We start from the raw sequence: 17,487 nt of genomic DNA, 5'->3' as shown, positions 1-17,487 counted from the left end.
TTGTCATTCCATTTACAAATTAAAGATGGGGTAAATAATCACTCTTGTTATTTTAAAGGCAATTATAGTTGATCTTTTCTTTCTACATTTTTTTTTTTTTTCGCTTGATCTTTTTCAATAATATACCGATTCAATAAATAGAAATAATAATAATGACATCACATTATAAACAAGCTTTATAACAAAAAAAAGAAAGATAAAAGAAAATAAAATAAAATCATAAACCCCCCTCCTTGGAGAAATCTTCTTATTTTACCAAGTCAAAGTTGAACCCTGCATCCTTCAATTTGTCTAATCTAGCCTTAGCTTTATCATCGTGTTGCTTTTTCAACTGCTTCCATTTTACATCGGTCTTGCTTTTTTCGAATTTATGCTTGGAGATCTTGGCCCATGGGATCTTCTTGAAAGTCTTGTTCTTGGTCTTGAATAATCCCAAGTATTTTTCAGCCGATTCGTTGCTGCTATCTACCAACTCACACTTCAATAAATGGCCAAACAACAAGTAGTTGTTCATGGTATCTTGGGCAATCTTTGCCACTTCGTAGTTTTGGAATTCGATAAAACCGTAGTGCTTGGACGCCCCAGTCTTACGGTTACGGGCGATCCGTACGTTCAAAAGTTGGCCAAACTGCTTGAAATAACGCTTGAGATCTTTTTCTTCCACTTGTTTTGGAAGACGTCCAATGTACATGATCCCACGCTTGTATTTTTCGATATTGGCAATGGTGGTGGCCTGGGTGGTTTTCTTCACTGGTTTCTTGACCTCATGTTTAGTTGTGTTCTTTTTCTTTTGTGGCGGCTGTTGTTCTTCACTTTCTTCCTCCTCGTCATCTCCACTCTCTTCATTATCATCATCATCTTCTTCTTCTTCATCATCCTTCTCATCATCGGTACTGGAGAACCCACCAAAATCTTCATCGTTTCCTTCCCCTTCTTCTTCTTCGTCGCTGGATTCTTGCAATTTAAGAGTATCTTGATTCAATTCATCTTCGACCGGTTCGGCTTGTGTTACCTTAGCAGTCTTCTTCACTGTGGTTTTCTTGGTAGCAGCACCAGTTTGTTGTTTCTTAACTTGTGACTTCTTGGCCATTGTAAAATAGTTTGCGCCTGTTTAAACTGATTTATACCTGAAAGTGTATTATAAGAATTTACTCTAATAAAATTTCACAGTAAAAGAAAGGAAAAAATAAAAAAAAATTTTCCTGCGGTTTGCAGCCCCCAGCCTCATCTCATCAGACCCGTGGAGGCGGTATACATGGCCCACATACTTGAATATTGTGAATACAATTTAAATTTGTCGAATACCAATAATATTTCATCAGTCATTTATTATGAATAGTCTCGTTGCAATTGCTATAAAATTTTTAGTCCATGATACTGTAAATCTTTTGAGGCGAAGGAATTTCCTGTGTGTTTGTTCAACCAGCTGGTTCAAACTAACTAGCTAAACTGAAATACAATTAAATATATAATCGCTCTTCAATGGTCACTCTTTAATGGTCCTTCTTATATATATGAATCAATGGAATGGGATCCACAAAAAAGAAAAAAAAAAGACAGAAACGACTTACCTTGAGGAAAAACGATTTAAGACACGGCTTACATGGAAGACAAACAATTAAACCAACTTCTAATATGCAAAAGTTTATGGAATATATACATACAAACCTTTTTGAAAATCTTAACTAAACTTTTCTGGGTATTTTTTTTTGATTTTTGAATTTTTTTTTTTCTTCCCCCTCAAGGATGTTTATCATTAATATCCATCTTGAAAACTTTGCCGGAATTTAACAACCCATATGGATCCAAACTCAACTTCAATTGTCTCATCAAGTCAATGGAATTTTCCCCGACTTCTTTGACTAAATAATGACGTTTTCCCAAACCAACACCATGTTCCCCGGTACAGGTTCCTTCGTATTCAAGGGCCTTGTTAACCATTCTCGAGGTGAGTGCTTGAACAATCCCATGAGCTTCAGGTTTGTACATAATACATGAGTGGAAATTACCATCCCCGACATGACCCAAGCACGTAGAAAAGACACACCCATCTTTGCCCTCGTATTGATTAAGATCACGACGGGTATCGGCAATAAGCTCCGAGAGCTTGCTGATTGGCACCGCCACATCAGTGATCCACAATTTAGCATCTTGACCAAGAACTTGCTTGCCGTAATCCATGGTCGAAAACAATGCTAATTTACGAGCTTGCCAAAGTTCGAATTTTTCTTCTTCGGTAGTGGCAAACTGGAAACTAATCGCGTTGTTTTCCTTGGTAACATTTTTCACGAGTTTGATGTTCTCATTAACGATTGCTTGATTGGAACCACCCACTTTGAAAAGAATGGTTGGCTTATTAAGCCATTGTCTAGTGGTTTGTCCGGCAGCATTAATACATTTCATCATATTACTATCCAATAATTCAATGGCATTAAGTGATGAGCCATTGATCAATAATTGTTCAACAGTTTTCGTGGCTTCCTTGACAGTTTCGAAATTCACCACAATGACAGATTCAACGTTAGGTCTCGCATGAAGCTTTAAAGTGGCCTCGGTCACCACTCCTAAAGTCCCTTCTGATCCAATAAATAACCCCGTCAAATTATAACCGGCAGCAGATTTCTTTGATCTTTGCTTAGTCTTTAAAATTGTTCCGTCAGCCAAAACCACCGTCAAGTTCAAAACCGCTTCTTTCATGGTACCGTATCTGAAAGCTTGAGTTCCCGAACAAGATGTACCAATCATCCCACCAATCATTCCTCCTGGACCAGGATCGGGACCAAAAAGCAAGTTATGTGGTTTTAAAAATTCGTCCAACTCTTGCCAACCAACCCCAGCTTGTACTGAAACATCCAAATCACTGGCATTCAACTGAAGGATTTGGTTCATCTTCGAGAAATCAATAACAATACCAGGAATGGTGGAAATATATTGACCTTCTAAAGAAGTACCGCCAGAGAATGGAACAATTGGGATTTTGTACTTGTTGCAAATCTTCATGATTTCAGAGACCTGTTCGGTGGAATGAGGATAGACAATTAACTTTGGTTTTTCATCGGGATTAGCTTTGTGGACGTTGAAGTAGCTATCACTGTGGTATTCCAACTCTGATGGAGAACGGGTGAAGTCATCTTTCATCAAAGCTTCAATTTCCTGGAACCCACGCTTGAGTGACTCACCTTCGGCATATTTCAAAGGTTTAAGGTCAGCAAGAGAGGTGGTCGATTTGAGAGGTCCACTGGAAGCTTGGGAGGCTTGGGCGAAATAGTAACCTGCCAAAGACCCACCAAGGGTAAGACCTACCGTCAATGCCAAATTGGTAGAAGTAGTAGTTGAGGCAGACTTGGTTGATGAAGAATACCAACGACGGGCAGCGGGTTTTGCCAGCCGCGGAACATGGGCGAGTGACCTAAGAACCTGTTTAAACATGGTAGGCGTGATGAGGGCGGTTACTCGTAGTGACGTTTATCAACAGAGATATTTTTACTGCCAACAAGTACCGTATGGTCAGGAAGAAATTGCAACAACATTATATAATGAAAAACGGTGATTTCCACACATACACACACAACAGCACATGATATTATACAATAGCACCAGAATGACGGGACAGTCCCCCAAATAAGATTCACACCTGCATGCTATCTATGCAGCCAACATCGATAAAGTCAACTGGGGACCTTGCCTTGATATATTGTAGGGTTGTAGGAATCGAAGAGAACAAGAAAAATGGATAGTTATGCCGTATTTCGATAAAGCACTGGGAAATACCATTTGCTATTTTTAGGCTTTGCAGCGACATTGTCACCCTCAATAAATGGTCCACGGCTCAGTAATGCACCATACCCCTATCCATCTTATAGGAGCCCGTTGGCACATTGTGTATTACTTTTTTTTTTTTTTTTTTTTTTTAAGATATTTTATTATTCCTATTCAAACTGTCATTTCATTAGAATGATCCATTATCAACAATATTTCAAGCTCATTAATGAATCATGAGGTTCTCAAAAACCGTTCTTATTGCCGTGCTAGTTTCTCTTGCATCCGCCATCCCCATCAACATTACCACTTACAATTATATTAGCTATGATGTGTCGCGGTTCTTTTATGTTAACTCTGCCCTGAAGAATATTGACCTAGGAGTCAATTTTGATCCGCTGTACTTTGATACTCCTGGCCATTACAACTATAGAAGTATCAACGAAGACCAACAATCTATCAATACCAAGTCTCTACTATTACTAAGCGATTCGAAAATAGTGAAATTGAATCATGATTATAATAACGTTCTATATTGTCTAGCAAAATATATAAAGAACCTCAAACAAAAGAATAATAAATTGATGGATTTGGACGATGATTTGATCAGTTTCATAAAAAACACCAAATCGACAGATGAGTTTCTCGAGAATGTCATCAAAAACAAATCAGACGTCAAGAACATTCTTAACAATTTACACCTCGAGGAAGACATTAATGATGAAAGATTCTTGGATAGTATACTAGAAGAAGATGATGATGATGATTATGAAGAATCATACCTTAATAACGCTACTTCAGTTCCTCTTGATTTTTTCCCAATCCAACCAGGAAATAATAGAACACAACTGGTAAATGTCAATCTTATCCACCTATATCATCTAACACCAATTGTTGATGATACTTTCAAATATCAAATCTTCCATAAAGTCAACTTTAATCATCCAAACCTTGATGAGTCTATTAACAAAACTTTCGATTTCCTATACAATGAAACATTTTTAAAAACGTTTGTCAACATGATTAATGATTTGACAAACAAAGACATTCAAATTACTTTCGGATCCAAAAATCACGGCAATAATCTTTTGAATAATATTCATATCAGTACATATGAAAAGATCCTTCACACAGGAGAAGAAAAAATTAATAAAATACCCCTCAGTGATGTGAAATTACAATTAAACTTGTTGATCTTGATTAATTTGGGTTTCCTTGGTTTAAAAATCATAGAGTTTATCAATGGGAATAATTTATTATTTTCAACAAGGCATCTCTATTTCCTCTAAAACTCCTAGTTGCTTATTTATTTCGTCTTACTACATTTTTCATTTCCACTCTTCATTTCATTTCATTTCAGTTCTATCGGTTTAACAAAGGTTTATCAAGTATTAAATAATCATTAGTGTCCAGGTTGTTAAAACGCCACTTATAACTGTGCAGCTCATCATTTTGAAAACTGGAAGTTTCTGATATGATCTTAAGACCCACCACAGAGTATCAGGAATTAATTTTCCTAAATATACAATTTTTTTAACGGTGAGCGTTTATGGTTTTTAGTTATTGTCTTTTCTCTATTTCATTATTTACGCTCAATTTCTTTTTTTTTTTTTTTTTTTTTTTCGAATCGGCGTCTTTTTTGAAGCGTCCTTTGCTTTGTGGTTTTCAACTTGTTTTTTGATTAAAAGTTTTTTTTTTGTTCTTCTTTCTTCGCTAATTCGTATTTTCTTCCTTAATTTCATTGCAACATTGATGAGCTCGGTCATAAGAAATAATTGTTAACTGGAAGAAACTCCTTGCACACATCGGCGGCTGAATCGTTATCTTGAAATAATTCACAGAAAAAATTACATGTTCCTTGGCTTCAGAAATGTGTGATTTTCAATCAGAATGTTTAAAGATAGAATTAGAAATCATGACAAGATTCTTTTTCGAAATCCCTCCGGAATCCAATTTCAATTTAGTATTACAAAAACTTCATTTAGTGGTGTATGATGCCATATGTTTTTTCAGAGAATCTATTCTCAAAGGAAAAGGTTCCAAACCGAAGAACAACAAAGTCACCATAACTTTCGTTGATCTAGCTGGCGGGTGTCTTGCTGCTCTTACCCATTTCCACTTTTTTGATTTTAAACAGGAGACTCAAGTTGATTTGGCCAAAGCCTTTGGATGGCTATTACAAAAATGCTTTACTTGCTGGAAATTAACCTCTTATAAATTAAGGAATTTGAAAGAAACCTGCTCTGGTAGAGTTTGCATTGAAGACCGCCTAGAAGGTCTCAAGTTAAGCCCAAGAATTTGGAAGTATTTGCAAACCCGCGAAGAATCTGATTTGAAAATTTGCAAATGTGGAAAGCCTATCAGTTGGTAATATGATATATTTTTTTTCAAATTATAAATCATTAATGAGCTATATTCAATTACTAAGCTTTAGGGGCTTCTTCAACGGGAAAATTCTCTGGAAAAGCATTTATTTTCACATAAAATGTATAAAAACTTGAAGTTGTTGAGCCACTTCTGTAAGCTGTAAACGCTATATCGCTTAACAAAAGTAATAACATTTATAATATTTCATAAGAGCACCAATACTATGTCAAGCGATTTTTTACTATCATTGGGAAATAATAACATTATGAATGAATGAATTGTATATTGACAAGTCACAGAGGTTTTAAATACATGCAAGCCGGGCACTTTATGCTGGTCTTTCTATTAGGTAAAGTAAAATACTATAACTTTCTCACGAAATCACACTCCTTGCTTCAATGATGAATAACATCATCGGTAAAAAACTTAGCAATCAAGATTATTAAGGAAAAAAAGTGCAATGTGGAAATATAACATGAAGTTAATGGGGGTGTGGCACCCCCATTGAATAAATGGCTCAACTTAATTAGATTAATAACAATGCTAATATCGAAGCCCTTATGGCCAAGTTGGTAAGGCGCTACACTAGTAATGTAGCGATCCTCAGTTCGAATCTGAGTGAGGGCACTTTCTTTTTTTTGGATGCATCTTTTCTGCAATATTTTTTTTCTTTGTGCTTTCTCCAACTCTGGTAAATGAAACAAAAAAATTGCATTATACCAAATTGATACACTATTCAAAAATTAAATAACTTTATTTTGTTCTTTTCTTTTTTCACATTTCTCTGGTTTCTTCTCTGGCAGCAATTGATTAATAATCTTTTGAAGTTTGTTTATGCAAGAAAAATCAAATCAAATAAAATAAATAAAAAAAAAAATCCTTTAGGGAACGGGAACCTTCATTGATTTATCACTTGCAAATATCCAACGCAAAAGTCCAACAACAAGATACAGATTAGATTGATAGGACCATGTTTTCCACCTCCTACAACGCGGACTCTACCAAGTCCTTTATGGAGGCAATGGGAAAGATGACCTTCCGTCTAAATGAATTGGACTTAGATTATCCAGATTCCAATTCGATACCCATAATCGATAAAGAGGAAAACAAATTTCTTCAAGAAAAGCTTAAAAGGTTCGATAAATTAATCCCGACCATTGTGGATACAGACTTTTCCATTAGTGAAGAAGACGAGGACGAGGAACTGTCGTCATCAGCGGATGAAGATTTTTATCCTGATTGCAGTCTACTCTCCGAGATCCAGACAGATTTTGAGAGAATTGAAAAATCAAAGAATTTGCATGAAAAGGGAAGTTTATTGAACAATGTGATCGATATTTTGGAAAATAACACTTCAGACGAACAGATCCAAAGTTTATTGTTTGATCTTCTTGGGTTTGAAGAGTTTGATTTGATTGGCAAATTGATTCAAGAAAAACCATCCATCTTGCAACAACACAAGGCTATCAACTCAAAATCTGGTGAACCAAGTTTAAAATCCAGATTATTAACTCCTGCCAAAAGAGAAGAAATGATTAAAAAAAATTTCGAAGCCGCCAAAAATGCCAAACTTTTGCCAACTGAATATTCTGCTTCCGAAAAGAAGTATCCCCATGTGTACGCCCAATCTCAAAACATTGGGAATACCGTCAGTATTTCAGGGAAAAAATTCAAGTTGCCTCCTGGGACCACCAGAAAGAATTTCGGGAAGTTTGAAGAGGTGGTTATTCCAATTAATGAAGACAAGCCAAAGTATGTCAGTTCGCATGGGTTGATTTACATTGAAGAGTTGGATCCGCTTTGTATCAATACATTCCAAGGTTATAAATCCTTGAATAGAGTGCAATCTTTGGTTTATCCTGTGGCGTATCAGACCAATGAAAATATGTTGATTTGTGCGCCTACTGGTGCCGGTAAGACAGATATCGCTCTATTGACGATTTTGCATACCATTCAACAATTCACCACCCAAAATGTCACTGAAGAGGGCGCGTTGAAAATCGATATCGATTATAACAATTTTAAAATCGTGTATATTGCTCCATTGAAAGCCCTTGCTGCAGAAATTGTTGAAAAATTCTCTACGAAATTGCGTTGGCTTAATATTCAAGTACGTGAATTGACCGGTGATATGCAATTGACAAAGACGGAAATCATGAATACCCAAATCATTGTCACCACTCCAGAAAAATGGGATGTGGTCACCAGAAAGTCAACTGGGGACGACGAGCTTGTTTCTAAAGTAAAGTTGTTGATTATTGATGAAGTTCATTTGTTGCATGAAGATAGAGGTTCTGTTATCGAAACTTTGGTGGCGAGAACCCTTAGACAGGTGGAAAGTACCCAATCTATGATTCGTATTCTTGGTTTATCCGCCACTTTACCTAATTATGTTGATGTTGCGGACTTTTTGGGGGTCAATAGACAAGTTGGGATGTATTATTTTGATCTGAACTTTAGACCCTTACCATTGAGACAAGAAATTATTGGTATTAGACAACCGAATAATGATTTCAGGAAAAATAGAGAAAATTTAACAGAAATCTCCTATGATAAGTTGGCGGAATACGTCAAGGACGGTAACCAAGTTATGGTGTTTGTTCATTCCAGAAAAGAAACTATCAACACCGCCAGAGATTATATTGGGTTAGCACGTCAATATGGTGATTCTCCTATCTTTGACTGTGAAGAAAATAGTAAATTTTATGATTTCGAAAAAGAAGTCATGAAAAAGGATAGAAGTAAAGATTTGAAGGATATTTTCCGTGATGGTTTCGGTATTCATCATGCTGGTATGCTTCGTACCGATAGAAACTTAGTGGAGAAAATGTTCGCTGCTGGTTCCATCAAGGTGTTAGTTTGTACTGCGACTTTAGCGTGGGGTGTCAATTTACCAGCCTCCACAGTTATGATTAAAGGGACCCAAGTTTATGATCCAAAGAAGGGTGGCTTCACTGATTTAGGAATTTCAGACGTGATTCAAATTTTCGGTAGAGCTGGTAGACCACAATTTGAAAAATATGGTACCAGTATTTTGTTTACCGCAATGAATAAGTTAGATCATTATTTGGACTTACTCACCCAACAACATCCTATCGAATCTAAGTTTGCTGGTAAGTTGGTGGATAACTTGAATGCAGAAATTTCCCTCGGTACCGTCATGAATGTTGACGAAGGTGTCCGTTGGTTAGGTTATACTTACTTATTTGTGAGAATGAGACAAAATCCATTCTCTTACGGGTTAGATTGGAGAGATTTGCAGGATGACCCCCAGTTAATTGGTAAGAGACGGGAAATGATCATTAACGCCGCAAGACGATTGCACTCTTTGCAAATGATTGTGTTTGATGAAAGATCTTCTGCTTTCATCACCAAAGATTTGGGAAGAATCGCTTCCGAATTTTATCTTTTGAGTGATACTGTCGAAGTTTTCAACAAAGTTTTGAGTCCTAGGGCTACTGAGGCCGACGTTTTGGCCATGATCAGTGTCAGTAGTGAATTTGATGGCATTACATTCAGACCAGAAGAAGAAGACGAGTTGAAAAGAATGGAAGGTGAAACTGCCTGTGAAGTATCCGGTGAGATCAGCACCCCGCTGTCGAAGACCAATATTTTGTTGCAATCTTTTATATCGAAGTCGGTAGTCAAGAACTCTGCGTTATCATCAGATATGAATTATATCGCTCAAAACTCTGCCAGAATCTGCAGAGCTTTATTGTTTATTGGTATTAATCGTCGCTGGGGGTCATTGAGTAGAGTGATGTTGTCTCTTTGTAAAAGTATCGATAAACAAATGTGGCATTTTGAACATCCATTATCACAATTCAATATCCAACCTCAAATTATGAAAGTTCTTAGAAACAAGAACCCATCTATTGACAGTTTGAAGTCAATGGATTTTGGGGAGATCGGCGACTTGGTTCATAATAAAGGTATGGGTAAAACATTGGGTAGATTGGTGGATCGTTTCCCTAGCTTGTTCATTGATGCGGAAATTTTCCCAGTGACCGCCAATGTTATGAGAGTTAGTGTTACAATTGAGCCTGATTTTGTTTGGGATCATAAATTCCATGGCACCATCCAATTCTTTTGGATTTTTGTGGAATCGAACTCTAGCTCATCTCTTTTACATTTTGATAAGTTATTATTGAATTCTAGAAACTTCAAAAATCCTCATAAGTTGGAATTCATGATCCCATTATCTGATCCATTACCTTCTCAGATCGTTGTTAGTGCGGTATCTGATTCGTGGATCGGCTCAGAAACCAGCCATATGGTTTCTTTCCAACATTTGATTCGTCCATGTAATGAAACGGTCACTTCAAAATTACTCAAATTGCAACCCTTGCCGGTTTCTGCTTTACACAATCCACAAATTGAGAAAATCTACAACCCTAAATTCAGTTACTTCAACGGTATGCAGACGATGGTGTTCCATTCCTTGTACCATAGCAACTCGTCAGCATTCGTGGGCTCTCCGACTGGTTCAGGGAAAACAATCGCTGCCGAATTGGCAATCTGGCATGCTCTAAGAGACTTCCCAGGTTCTAAAATCGTCTACATTGCCCCAATGAAGGCGTTGGTCAGAGAAAGAGTCGATGATTGGCGTGCGAAAATTAGCGCTAACACTAAGTATAAACTCGTTGAATTGACTGGTGATTCTACTCCGGAAGCCCGTGAAGTTAGAGACGCGTCGATCATTGTTACCACTCCTGAAAAATTCGATGGTATTTCACGTAACTGGCAAACCAGAAAGTTTGTGCAACAAGTTTCTTTGGTTATCATGGATGAAATCCATTTATTGGCAAGTGATCGTGGTCCAATTCTTGAAATGATTGTCAGTCGTATGAATTACATTTCTTCAAAAACTCAAAAACCTGTTAGATTGCTTGGTATGTCTACCGCGGTGTCTAATGCCATGGATATGGCTAGTTGGTTGGGTGTCAAGGATGCTTTATTTAATTTCCCACAAGCGGTGCGTCCAGTTCCTTTACAAATGTATATTGATGGGTTCCCAGATAATCTTGCCTTTTGCCCGCTCATGAAGAAGATGAATAAGCCGGCATTTATGGCGATCAAGCAACATTCACCAAATAAACCGGTGCTTATTTTCGTTGCCTCTAGAAGACAGACGAGATTGACCTCACTTGATTTGATTCACCTTTGTGGATTGGAAGATAATCCAAAAAGATTCCTCCGTATGGACGAAGAAGAACTCGAAGATATTCTAGCTCAAGTTAAGGATGATACTTTGAAATTGTCTTTACAGTTTGGGATCGGGTTACATCATGCTGGGTTGGTTGATCTGGATCGTAAAATATCTCATAGATTGTTTGAGCAAAATAAGATCCAAATTCTTGTTGCCACCTCCACTTTGGCTTGGGGGGTCAATTTGCCTGCCCATTTGGTTATTATTAAAGGTACCCAATTCTTTGACGCGAAAATTGAGGGCTATCGTGATATGGATTTGACCGATGTCTTGCAAATGATGGGTCGTGCTGGTAGACCTGCTTACGATACTACCGGGATTGCGATTGTCTATACCAAGGAATCGAAAAAGACCTTCTATAAGCATTTCTTGAACGTTGGTTTCCCAGTGGAAAGTTCCTTACATAAAGTGCTCGACGATCATATTGGTGCCGAAATTGCTTCGGGAACTATTACTACTCAACAAGAGGCTTTAGATTTCTTATCCTGGACTTTCTTATTCCGCAGAGTTTATAACAATCCGACCTATTATGGTATTGAGGATACTAGCGACGGCGGCGCCAGTGATTATTTGACGGATCTTGTGGACAGCAGTATTAAAAACTTGAAAGAGTCTAAATGTGTGAAACTTCTGAATAAGAGCAATAAGGTCGTGGTCACCGCCACTCCGTTCTTACAAATTTCGTCTTATTATTATATGTCTCATAAGACGGTACGTATTTTCCTTGATGAAATCAAGCAAACTCCAACATTTGCCCACTGTCTCAAGATTCTTTCTTCTGCTGTCGAATATAATGAATTGCCAACTCGTCATGGTGAAGAGCTCATTAATGCAGAATTGTCCCAACAAATGAGACACCAATTTGAAGATCATTTTGAAGGCTTACCTGTGTGGGATCCTCATGTGAAAACATTCTTATTGCTTCAAGCGTATATGTCGCGTATTGAATTGCCAATTGCCGATTATGCCCAAGACACGGTCACCGTTCTTGACCAAGCGCTTCGTATTCTTCAAGCGTACATTGACATGGCTGCGGAATGTGGATACCTCAATGCGGTTAAGATGTTTATCAGTTTGATGTGGTGTGTTAAACAGGGCCATTGGTTTGATGATGATCCAGTTTTCAACTTGCCAGGGTTTAAGATCAAACCATTATCGGGAGCGAAAGATGGTGATTCGTTGACTTTGGAGAAGCTTGGTAAGATGACAAAACAACAAATGTCCAAATTATCAATCATGAAACTTAACCGTCGTGCTGATCAATTCTACAAAGTGGCCACCAGCTTGCCTACCGGAAAAATGCGGATTGTTCCCCAAAAGGATTGGAAACAGTTGGAAGTCATTGTTGAACATGATAATCAACCGCTCAATGGCACTTTTAAGGCGTGGTGTGCCAAGTATCCTAAATCACAAAAGGAAGGATGGTTCTTTATGATTTGCGATGAAGAAGAAAACGAATTGTATTTGATCAAGAGAGCCAATCCTACGTTCGAAGGGAAGAAAGGGGTTGTTGCCGGAGTTTTCAATATTCCAAAGCAATTAAGAGGTCATGAATTGAGCGTGATTTGTGTTAATGATGCAATGAATATTCAGTATGCTATGAAACACTCTTTTATTTGAAAGTTTGCAATGTTTTTTCTTTTTTTTTTTTTGGTTTCGCGTGGAATTATTTTCCTTGGCTATTTATATTCCAGTTGTTTATTCTATAATTATTGCTTTTTTTTTTTGCTTGTTAATGTATGCAGTATTGATGAATACCATCAGTAATTTCAACACTGATAACCAATTCAATTGGATAGGTTTACCTGAGAAAGATATGCATGATTTCCTTTTGATAGTTTTGTATTTTGTGCTCGCTAAATTCAGTTTTATTTGGAAAAGTTTCACAAAAGAATAAGTAGGATTGATCTGTCAACATTTGAGATTGACGACAATTTGAAATTAGGGAAACAAAAAAAAAAAAAAGAAAAGGTCTGAAGATTCTACACATTCTGCAACTTGAAAACTATTATACATGTGTATTATCAAAAAATGAATCTTCTATGAAAACAAACAAACAAACGAATAAGCAAGAAAAAAAATATAACAATAGGCAAACAAAATACTGCAATCATTCAAAGAAGTCATCTTCCTCATCGTTATTGTCATCAGCGGCACTTTGCGCTTTAGTCTTGCGTTTTTGGATCTTGTCTGGTTCTGCCAATTTGAATCCTTGTTGTTGATGTTGAATCAATTTTTCATGATCCACATTACCACTAAGAATGTCCTCCAAGGATACTGGTAACTTGCCCTCGTTGGCCATATTTTGAATCTTTTTACGCATATCTAATCTTTCCTTATCAGTTTTCGCTTGTTCCTGCTTGGGTTCATCAGTGATAGCTTTCTTGGCCCCTTCGTTAGGAAACAATGCCAAATATTTTTGATCTTTTGGGAAATTTACCACATATAATACATCGAGTTCGTATTGGGCGAGCTTCTTTCTCTGTTTCTTCAATTCTTTTTTCATTGCGTTGGAATCCTCACCTTCTTTGTCAGTCTTTTTCTCAAGGTCTTCCATTTCTTTCTTTACTTGTTTATATCTTCTAATAGCCTTCTTTTTTTCGAAAAAACGCACCATATGATACCTTCTTGCCAACTCTTTGGTCTTTCTCACATGTTCCAATGCTTGAAGTTGGAGTTCGATCGCTTGAAGTGATTGTTCTTTGGCGGTACGTATATCCGCTGGTAAATCTGGTTTTTTGAGAAGTCTGCTCAAATCACGCTTGGCCTTCTTGAGCTTAGCAGAGCCTTCCTCTGATGGTTTATTGTTTGGCTTCTTATTGCCTTGTTTTTTTGAGTTAAATTTCTTTTTGGAATTGGTATCTTCTTTTGGCATGGTGATGATTATGAATGATGATGAAATGAAATGGAAACAACAAAAAAACTAACAAAAATATACAAAATAGTGAGGAAACAATGAAGAATAACTAGGAAAAATTAATCACAAAAAAGAAAAAAAAAATCCTCTTCTAAACTTGATAAATTAATGATTTCTTGAAAGTTCTGATATTACTCAAGAAGCTCATCGAAAATTTTCACAAAAAAAAAAAAAAATTAAAAGAAAAAAAAAAAAATTCACGTGCGCGTAAATATACCATTACCACGGTATACTAATAGGCAGAATAAAAAGGAAAAAGACACTTTTTGACAGATCCGTAACCCCAGCTTAATTATATATACAATTTTTTGTGTCGAGAGGTCCCATATTTTGAGTAAGATTTGCATGATTATACACTGAAAAAAAAAAAAGAAAAAAACTGTTGTATTTTGCGCGTGCAAATCCTTACCAGGTAAGATAATGTGACACAATAGAGCGGACACCGATCCGGTATACAAGAAGAGCAATAGTTGCTACCGATATCTGTGCAAGGTATAAAAAGATCCCAAATCGCCCATTACCAGATTTTTAATTTAGAGCATTCATTAATAATATAACCCTATTTCATAATTGGCACAACACATCAGAATTATAAAACATCATGCCTAGTTACTCTTTTGAAAAAAAACATACGACAACTGCTCTCACAACAATAACGCTTATTCTTTCCGCGTATTCAACTTTGAGATACTTGGTTTTTGGGAAAGCCATAAATGAAAATGATCCATTTGACGTGGGGTTGACTCCATTCACTGGGAGCATTATTATTGTCTTTTTATACTGGATGGTAATGTTTTTGTTCCAAGCTTTATTCATCATTAGATATTTTGTATCTGAAGAACGAGAGCACGAGGATCCGAGACAATCGAAGGCGTTTCTTGCGAGCAACCATTTTATGGCGTTCAATACGATTACTTTCTTCTGGACAATATTGTTTGGAAAAGGATATTACTTTTTCGCAGAGTTGTTGGCGATTGCCAATTTCTTGAACATTACGCTGTTGATTATCATCCACAAGACGTACATCACCCTGCAATTCTCCGACTATTTTTTGATCCACGTTTCCACTGCGGCATTACCATTTTCCTGGCTTTTGTATTTGATATTCTGGAATGGTGCGGCAGTGTTTAGAAGCAGCACTGGGCTTATCGCGAGAATCTTGGCGAATATTTTCATTTGGAACTTCTTATTCGTGCCAGTGTTGTTCATTGTGTTCTTTGGAGATTGGGCCATTGGATTACTGTCAAGTTTATTAATGTTTGGATTGGGTATTGGTCAAATAGCCACGAAAGTTTTTGCATTGCAATGGATCTTTGCATTTATCATTTCAGGAATTTTGGCCTTGTTCTCATTGATTGCCTTTGTAGGTTATGGAACGAGTTTCATGGTGACTATTGAGCGCGAGGAGCGGGCCCCATTGTTGAGCGAAGAAGCTTAAAGAACTTTGTTGTTTTTTGGATAATCTTGAAAAGGATATTGTTTTATAAGTTCTGTTCCTCTTTATTTTTTTGATGATTAAATAGCTTTCCTGTATTAATTTTTTATTGAGATTGCAAATTAAGTATGTAAACGCAATATCTGTACGTTAAAATAATATTGAATAGTGTATTTCTCTCTATATACTTTTGATGAGTTTAGACTGAAGCTCCCCTTATACATACTGGATGGGGTTTGCGAGTCCCATCGCTACCAAATGCATTATTTTTTATGTTAATGATCATTACTGTTCCAAAATCATGCAGTTTATTGAAGGATTTCAGCGCGAACCGCGTTATGTTCTCACTGAATGAACATTATCTATCCTATTCACTCTTCCTGAAGGCGCATTTAAAGATGGTCATCGATGTTGGAAAATATGGGTGCGGTTAGTATATGCAGCGTACCAGTTCACATTAAATTGGAGAGACAAGGCAATCAATAAGATATATTCTCTTCTTTTTACTTAGTTATTTATTCTGCTTGTCTTTTTTTTATGTTTATTTATTTTTTTGTCTTTTTTTTTTTTTTTTTTTTTTTTTTTTTTTCTTTGGCGAGGGTTCATATTCGTATTCTTATATGAAGTTTGTGAATAAGCAGAGAAAGAAATTTCAAAAAGCTAATGATCAAAATCAAAACAAGGTCGACATATGTCATGACAAAAAAAGTACATTACCACAGTAAACTGTTCGTAAATATATTTCCCCTCTCAAATAGCGATGTCTAAAGAAAACTTACATTGTAAATACATACAGATAGATAGAAAACAACAGATCTGAAGAAGCCCAATCGCATGTGATATTAGGTACACTGGTGAGCCAACGGTTTTTGCTTATTTTCACGTTGATACGCATACTTTCTTGTTACAAGTGTGCGATTTTCAATTTTTCATTCTTCTACCTTTTTTAGCTTCCTAGCTTCCTATTGTCTGCTGTTTCACTTTTTATCCCCCTGTTTTAAGTATTCCCTTATGGAACTTTATTAGGATTGAGATAATGAAAAAAAAACCAATGCACAAAAATATTTCGGTCTCTAATTTGTCCTTTCCACTACGGTTTCTCCCAATAAAGACCCTGTTTATTACAGATCAACAGGGATGTTTTTCATTATATCGCCAACTAAGCTTCTAGAACGCCTGCGGCTGACGCTTCCCCTGCATCCAAGCGAGCCAACCGGGTGCGGAGCCCCCTGTTGGCTACAATAGTAATCGCAGTTTGCAACAAGTTGGGATCGATCAAACAATAGAAATAAATGCCCTATTTACATGAGAAACTTCTCTCTCTGGGGTCACTTGGTAAGGTTTAGTGGAATTCCTCATTTTTGTCATCAGTGGTTCCGAAAAGACCTCACTCAACGCCCCTATCGAGACCCAGACACCTTTTATTTATATATTCATAAATTAATTTATATTTATATACCTTAACAAGAAACAAAACCTGATTTTGGTGCCCCAAGTACACTCATAGCATCTATTATGAAACGCATTCACTCATCCTTAATTTCTTTTGTAGTAATAACCATCTGTTCCCACACGGGTCATTTTATTTTCATCAATGGGTATTAAACTTGATAACGTGGGAAAGATATCTATCATATATTTGGTATTGTTAATATATATAATATTAGTTATCGCGTACATATAGACTCGCTGAAGACCGCTGTCTCCTTAAAGATTGTGGATGTTGTTGCTGCGTGCCGCCAGCAACGAATATCTGTTACCCGGCACTAAAGCGGATTTTCACAATTTTCTCTGAAATTT

The 17,487-nt window shown here is 36.7% G+C and overlaps 7 protein-coding genes across 7 annotated transcripts; 4 read left to right on the top strand and 3 right to left on the bottom strand. All coding sequences in view use genetic code 12, as the record gives it.

Moving 5' to 3' along the window:
• Positions 1 to 247: 247 nt before the first annotated feature.
• DASC09_005350 (rRNA-binding ribosome biosynthesis protein NOP15) lies at positions 248 to 1,090 on the bottom strand (the record flags this gene model as incomplete). Its single annotated transcript, XM_064994138.1, has 1 exon — positions 248 to 1,090. One exon carries the CDS (start codon positions 1,088 to 1,090, stop codon positions 248 to 250), a length of 843 nt encoding a protein of 280 aa, XP_064850210.1.
• Positions 1,091 to 1,740: 650 nt separating this feature from the next.
• Positions 1,741 to 3,429, bottom strand: DASC09_005340 (FAD-binding oxidoreductase; the record flags this gene model as incomplete). Its single annotated transcript, XM_064994137.1, has 1 exon — positions 1,741 to 3,429. The coding sequence occupies one exon, from the start codon at positions 3,427 to 3,429 to the stop codon at positions 1,741 to 1,743; it is 1,689 nt and encodes a 562-aa protein (XP_064850209.1).
• Positions 3,430 to 3,995: 566 nt separating this feature from the next.
• Positions 3,996 to 5,048, top strand: DASC09_005330 (uncharacterized protein; the record flags this gene model as incomplete). The annotated part of the gene is made up of 1 exon (XM_064994136.1): positions 3,996 to 5,048. One exon carries the CDS (start codon positions 3,996 to 3,998, stop codon positions 5,046 to 5,048), a length of 1,053 nt encoding a protein of 350 aa, XP_064850208.1.
• A 581-nt stretch (positions 5,049 to 5,629) lies between these two features.
• DASC09_005320 (uncharacterized protein) lies at positions 5,630 to 6,130 on the top strand (the record flags this gene model as incomplete). The annotated part of the gene is made up of 1 exon (XM_064994135.1): positions 5,630 to 6,130. One exon carries the CDS (start codon positions 5,630 to 5,632, stop codon positions 6,128 to 6,130), a length of 501 nt encoding a protein of 166 aa, XP_064850207.1.
• Positions 6,131 to 7,096: 966 nt separating this feature from the next.
• Positions 7,097 to 12,955, top strand: SLH1 (RNA helicase; the record flags this gene model as incomplete). The annotated part of the gene is made up of 1 exon (XM_064994134.1): positions 7,097 to 12,955. The coding sequence occupies one exon, from the start codon at positions 7,097 to 7,099 to the stop codon at positions 12,953 to 12,955; it is 5,859 nt and encodes a 1,952-aa protein (XP_064850206.1).
• A 490-nt stretch (positions 12,956 to 13,445) lies between these two features.
• On the bottom strand, positions 13,446 to 14,210 carry EFG1 (Efg1p; the record flags this gene model as incomplete). Its single annotated transcript, XM_064994133.1, has 1 exon — positions 13,446 to 14,210. One exon carries the CDS (start codon positions 14,208 to 14,210, stop codon positions 13,446 to 13,448), a length of 765 nt encoding a protein of 254 aa, XP_064850205.1.
• A 643-nt stretch (positions 14,211 to 14,853) lies between these two features.
• DASC09_005290 (DUF1774 domain-containing protein) lies at positions 14,854 to 15,690 on the top strand (the record flags this gene model as incomplete). The annotated part of the gene is made up of 1 exon (XM_064994132.1): positions 14,854 to 15,690. The coding sequence occupies one exon, from the start codon at positions 14,854 to 14,856 to the stop codon at positions 15,688 to 15,690; it is 837 nt and encodes a 278-aa protein (XP_064850204.1).
• Between the last annotated feature and the right edge of the window lie 1,797 nt (positions 15,691 to 17,487).

Source organism: Saccharomycopsis crataegensis (genome assembly GCF_037102585.1).
Source record: "Saccharomycopsis crataegensis DNA, jcf7180000000072, whole genome shotgun sequence".
Classification (NCBI taxonomy): Eukaryota; Fungi; Ascomycota; class Saccharomycetes; order Ascoideales; family Saccharomycopsidaceae; genus Saccharomycopsis; species Saccharomycopsis crataegensis.
This window is presented reverse-complemented; position numbering and strand designations above follow the sequence as displayed.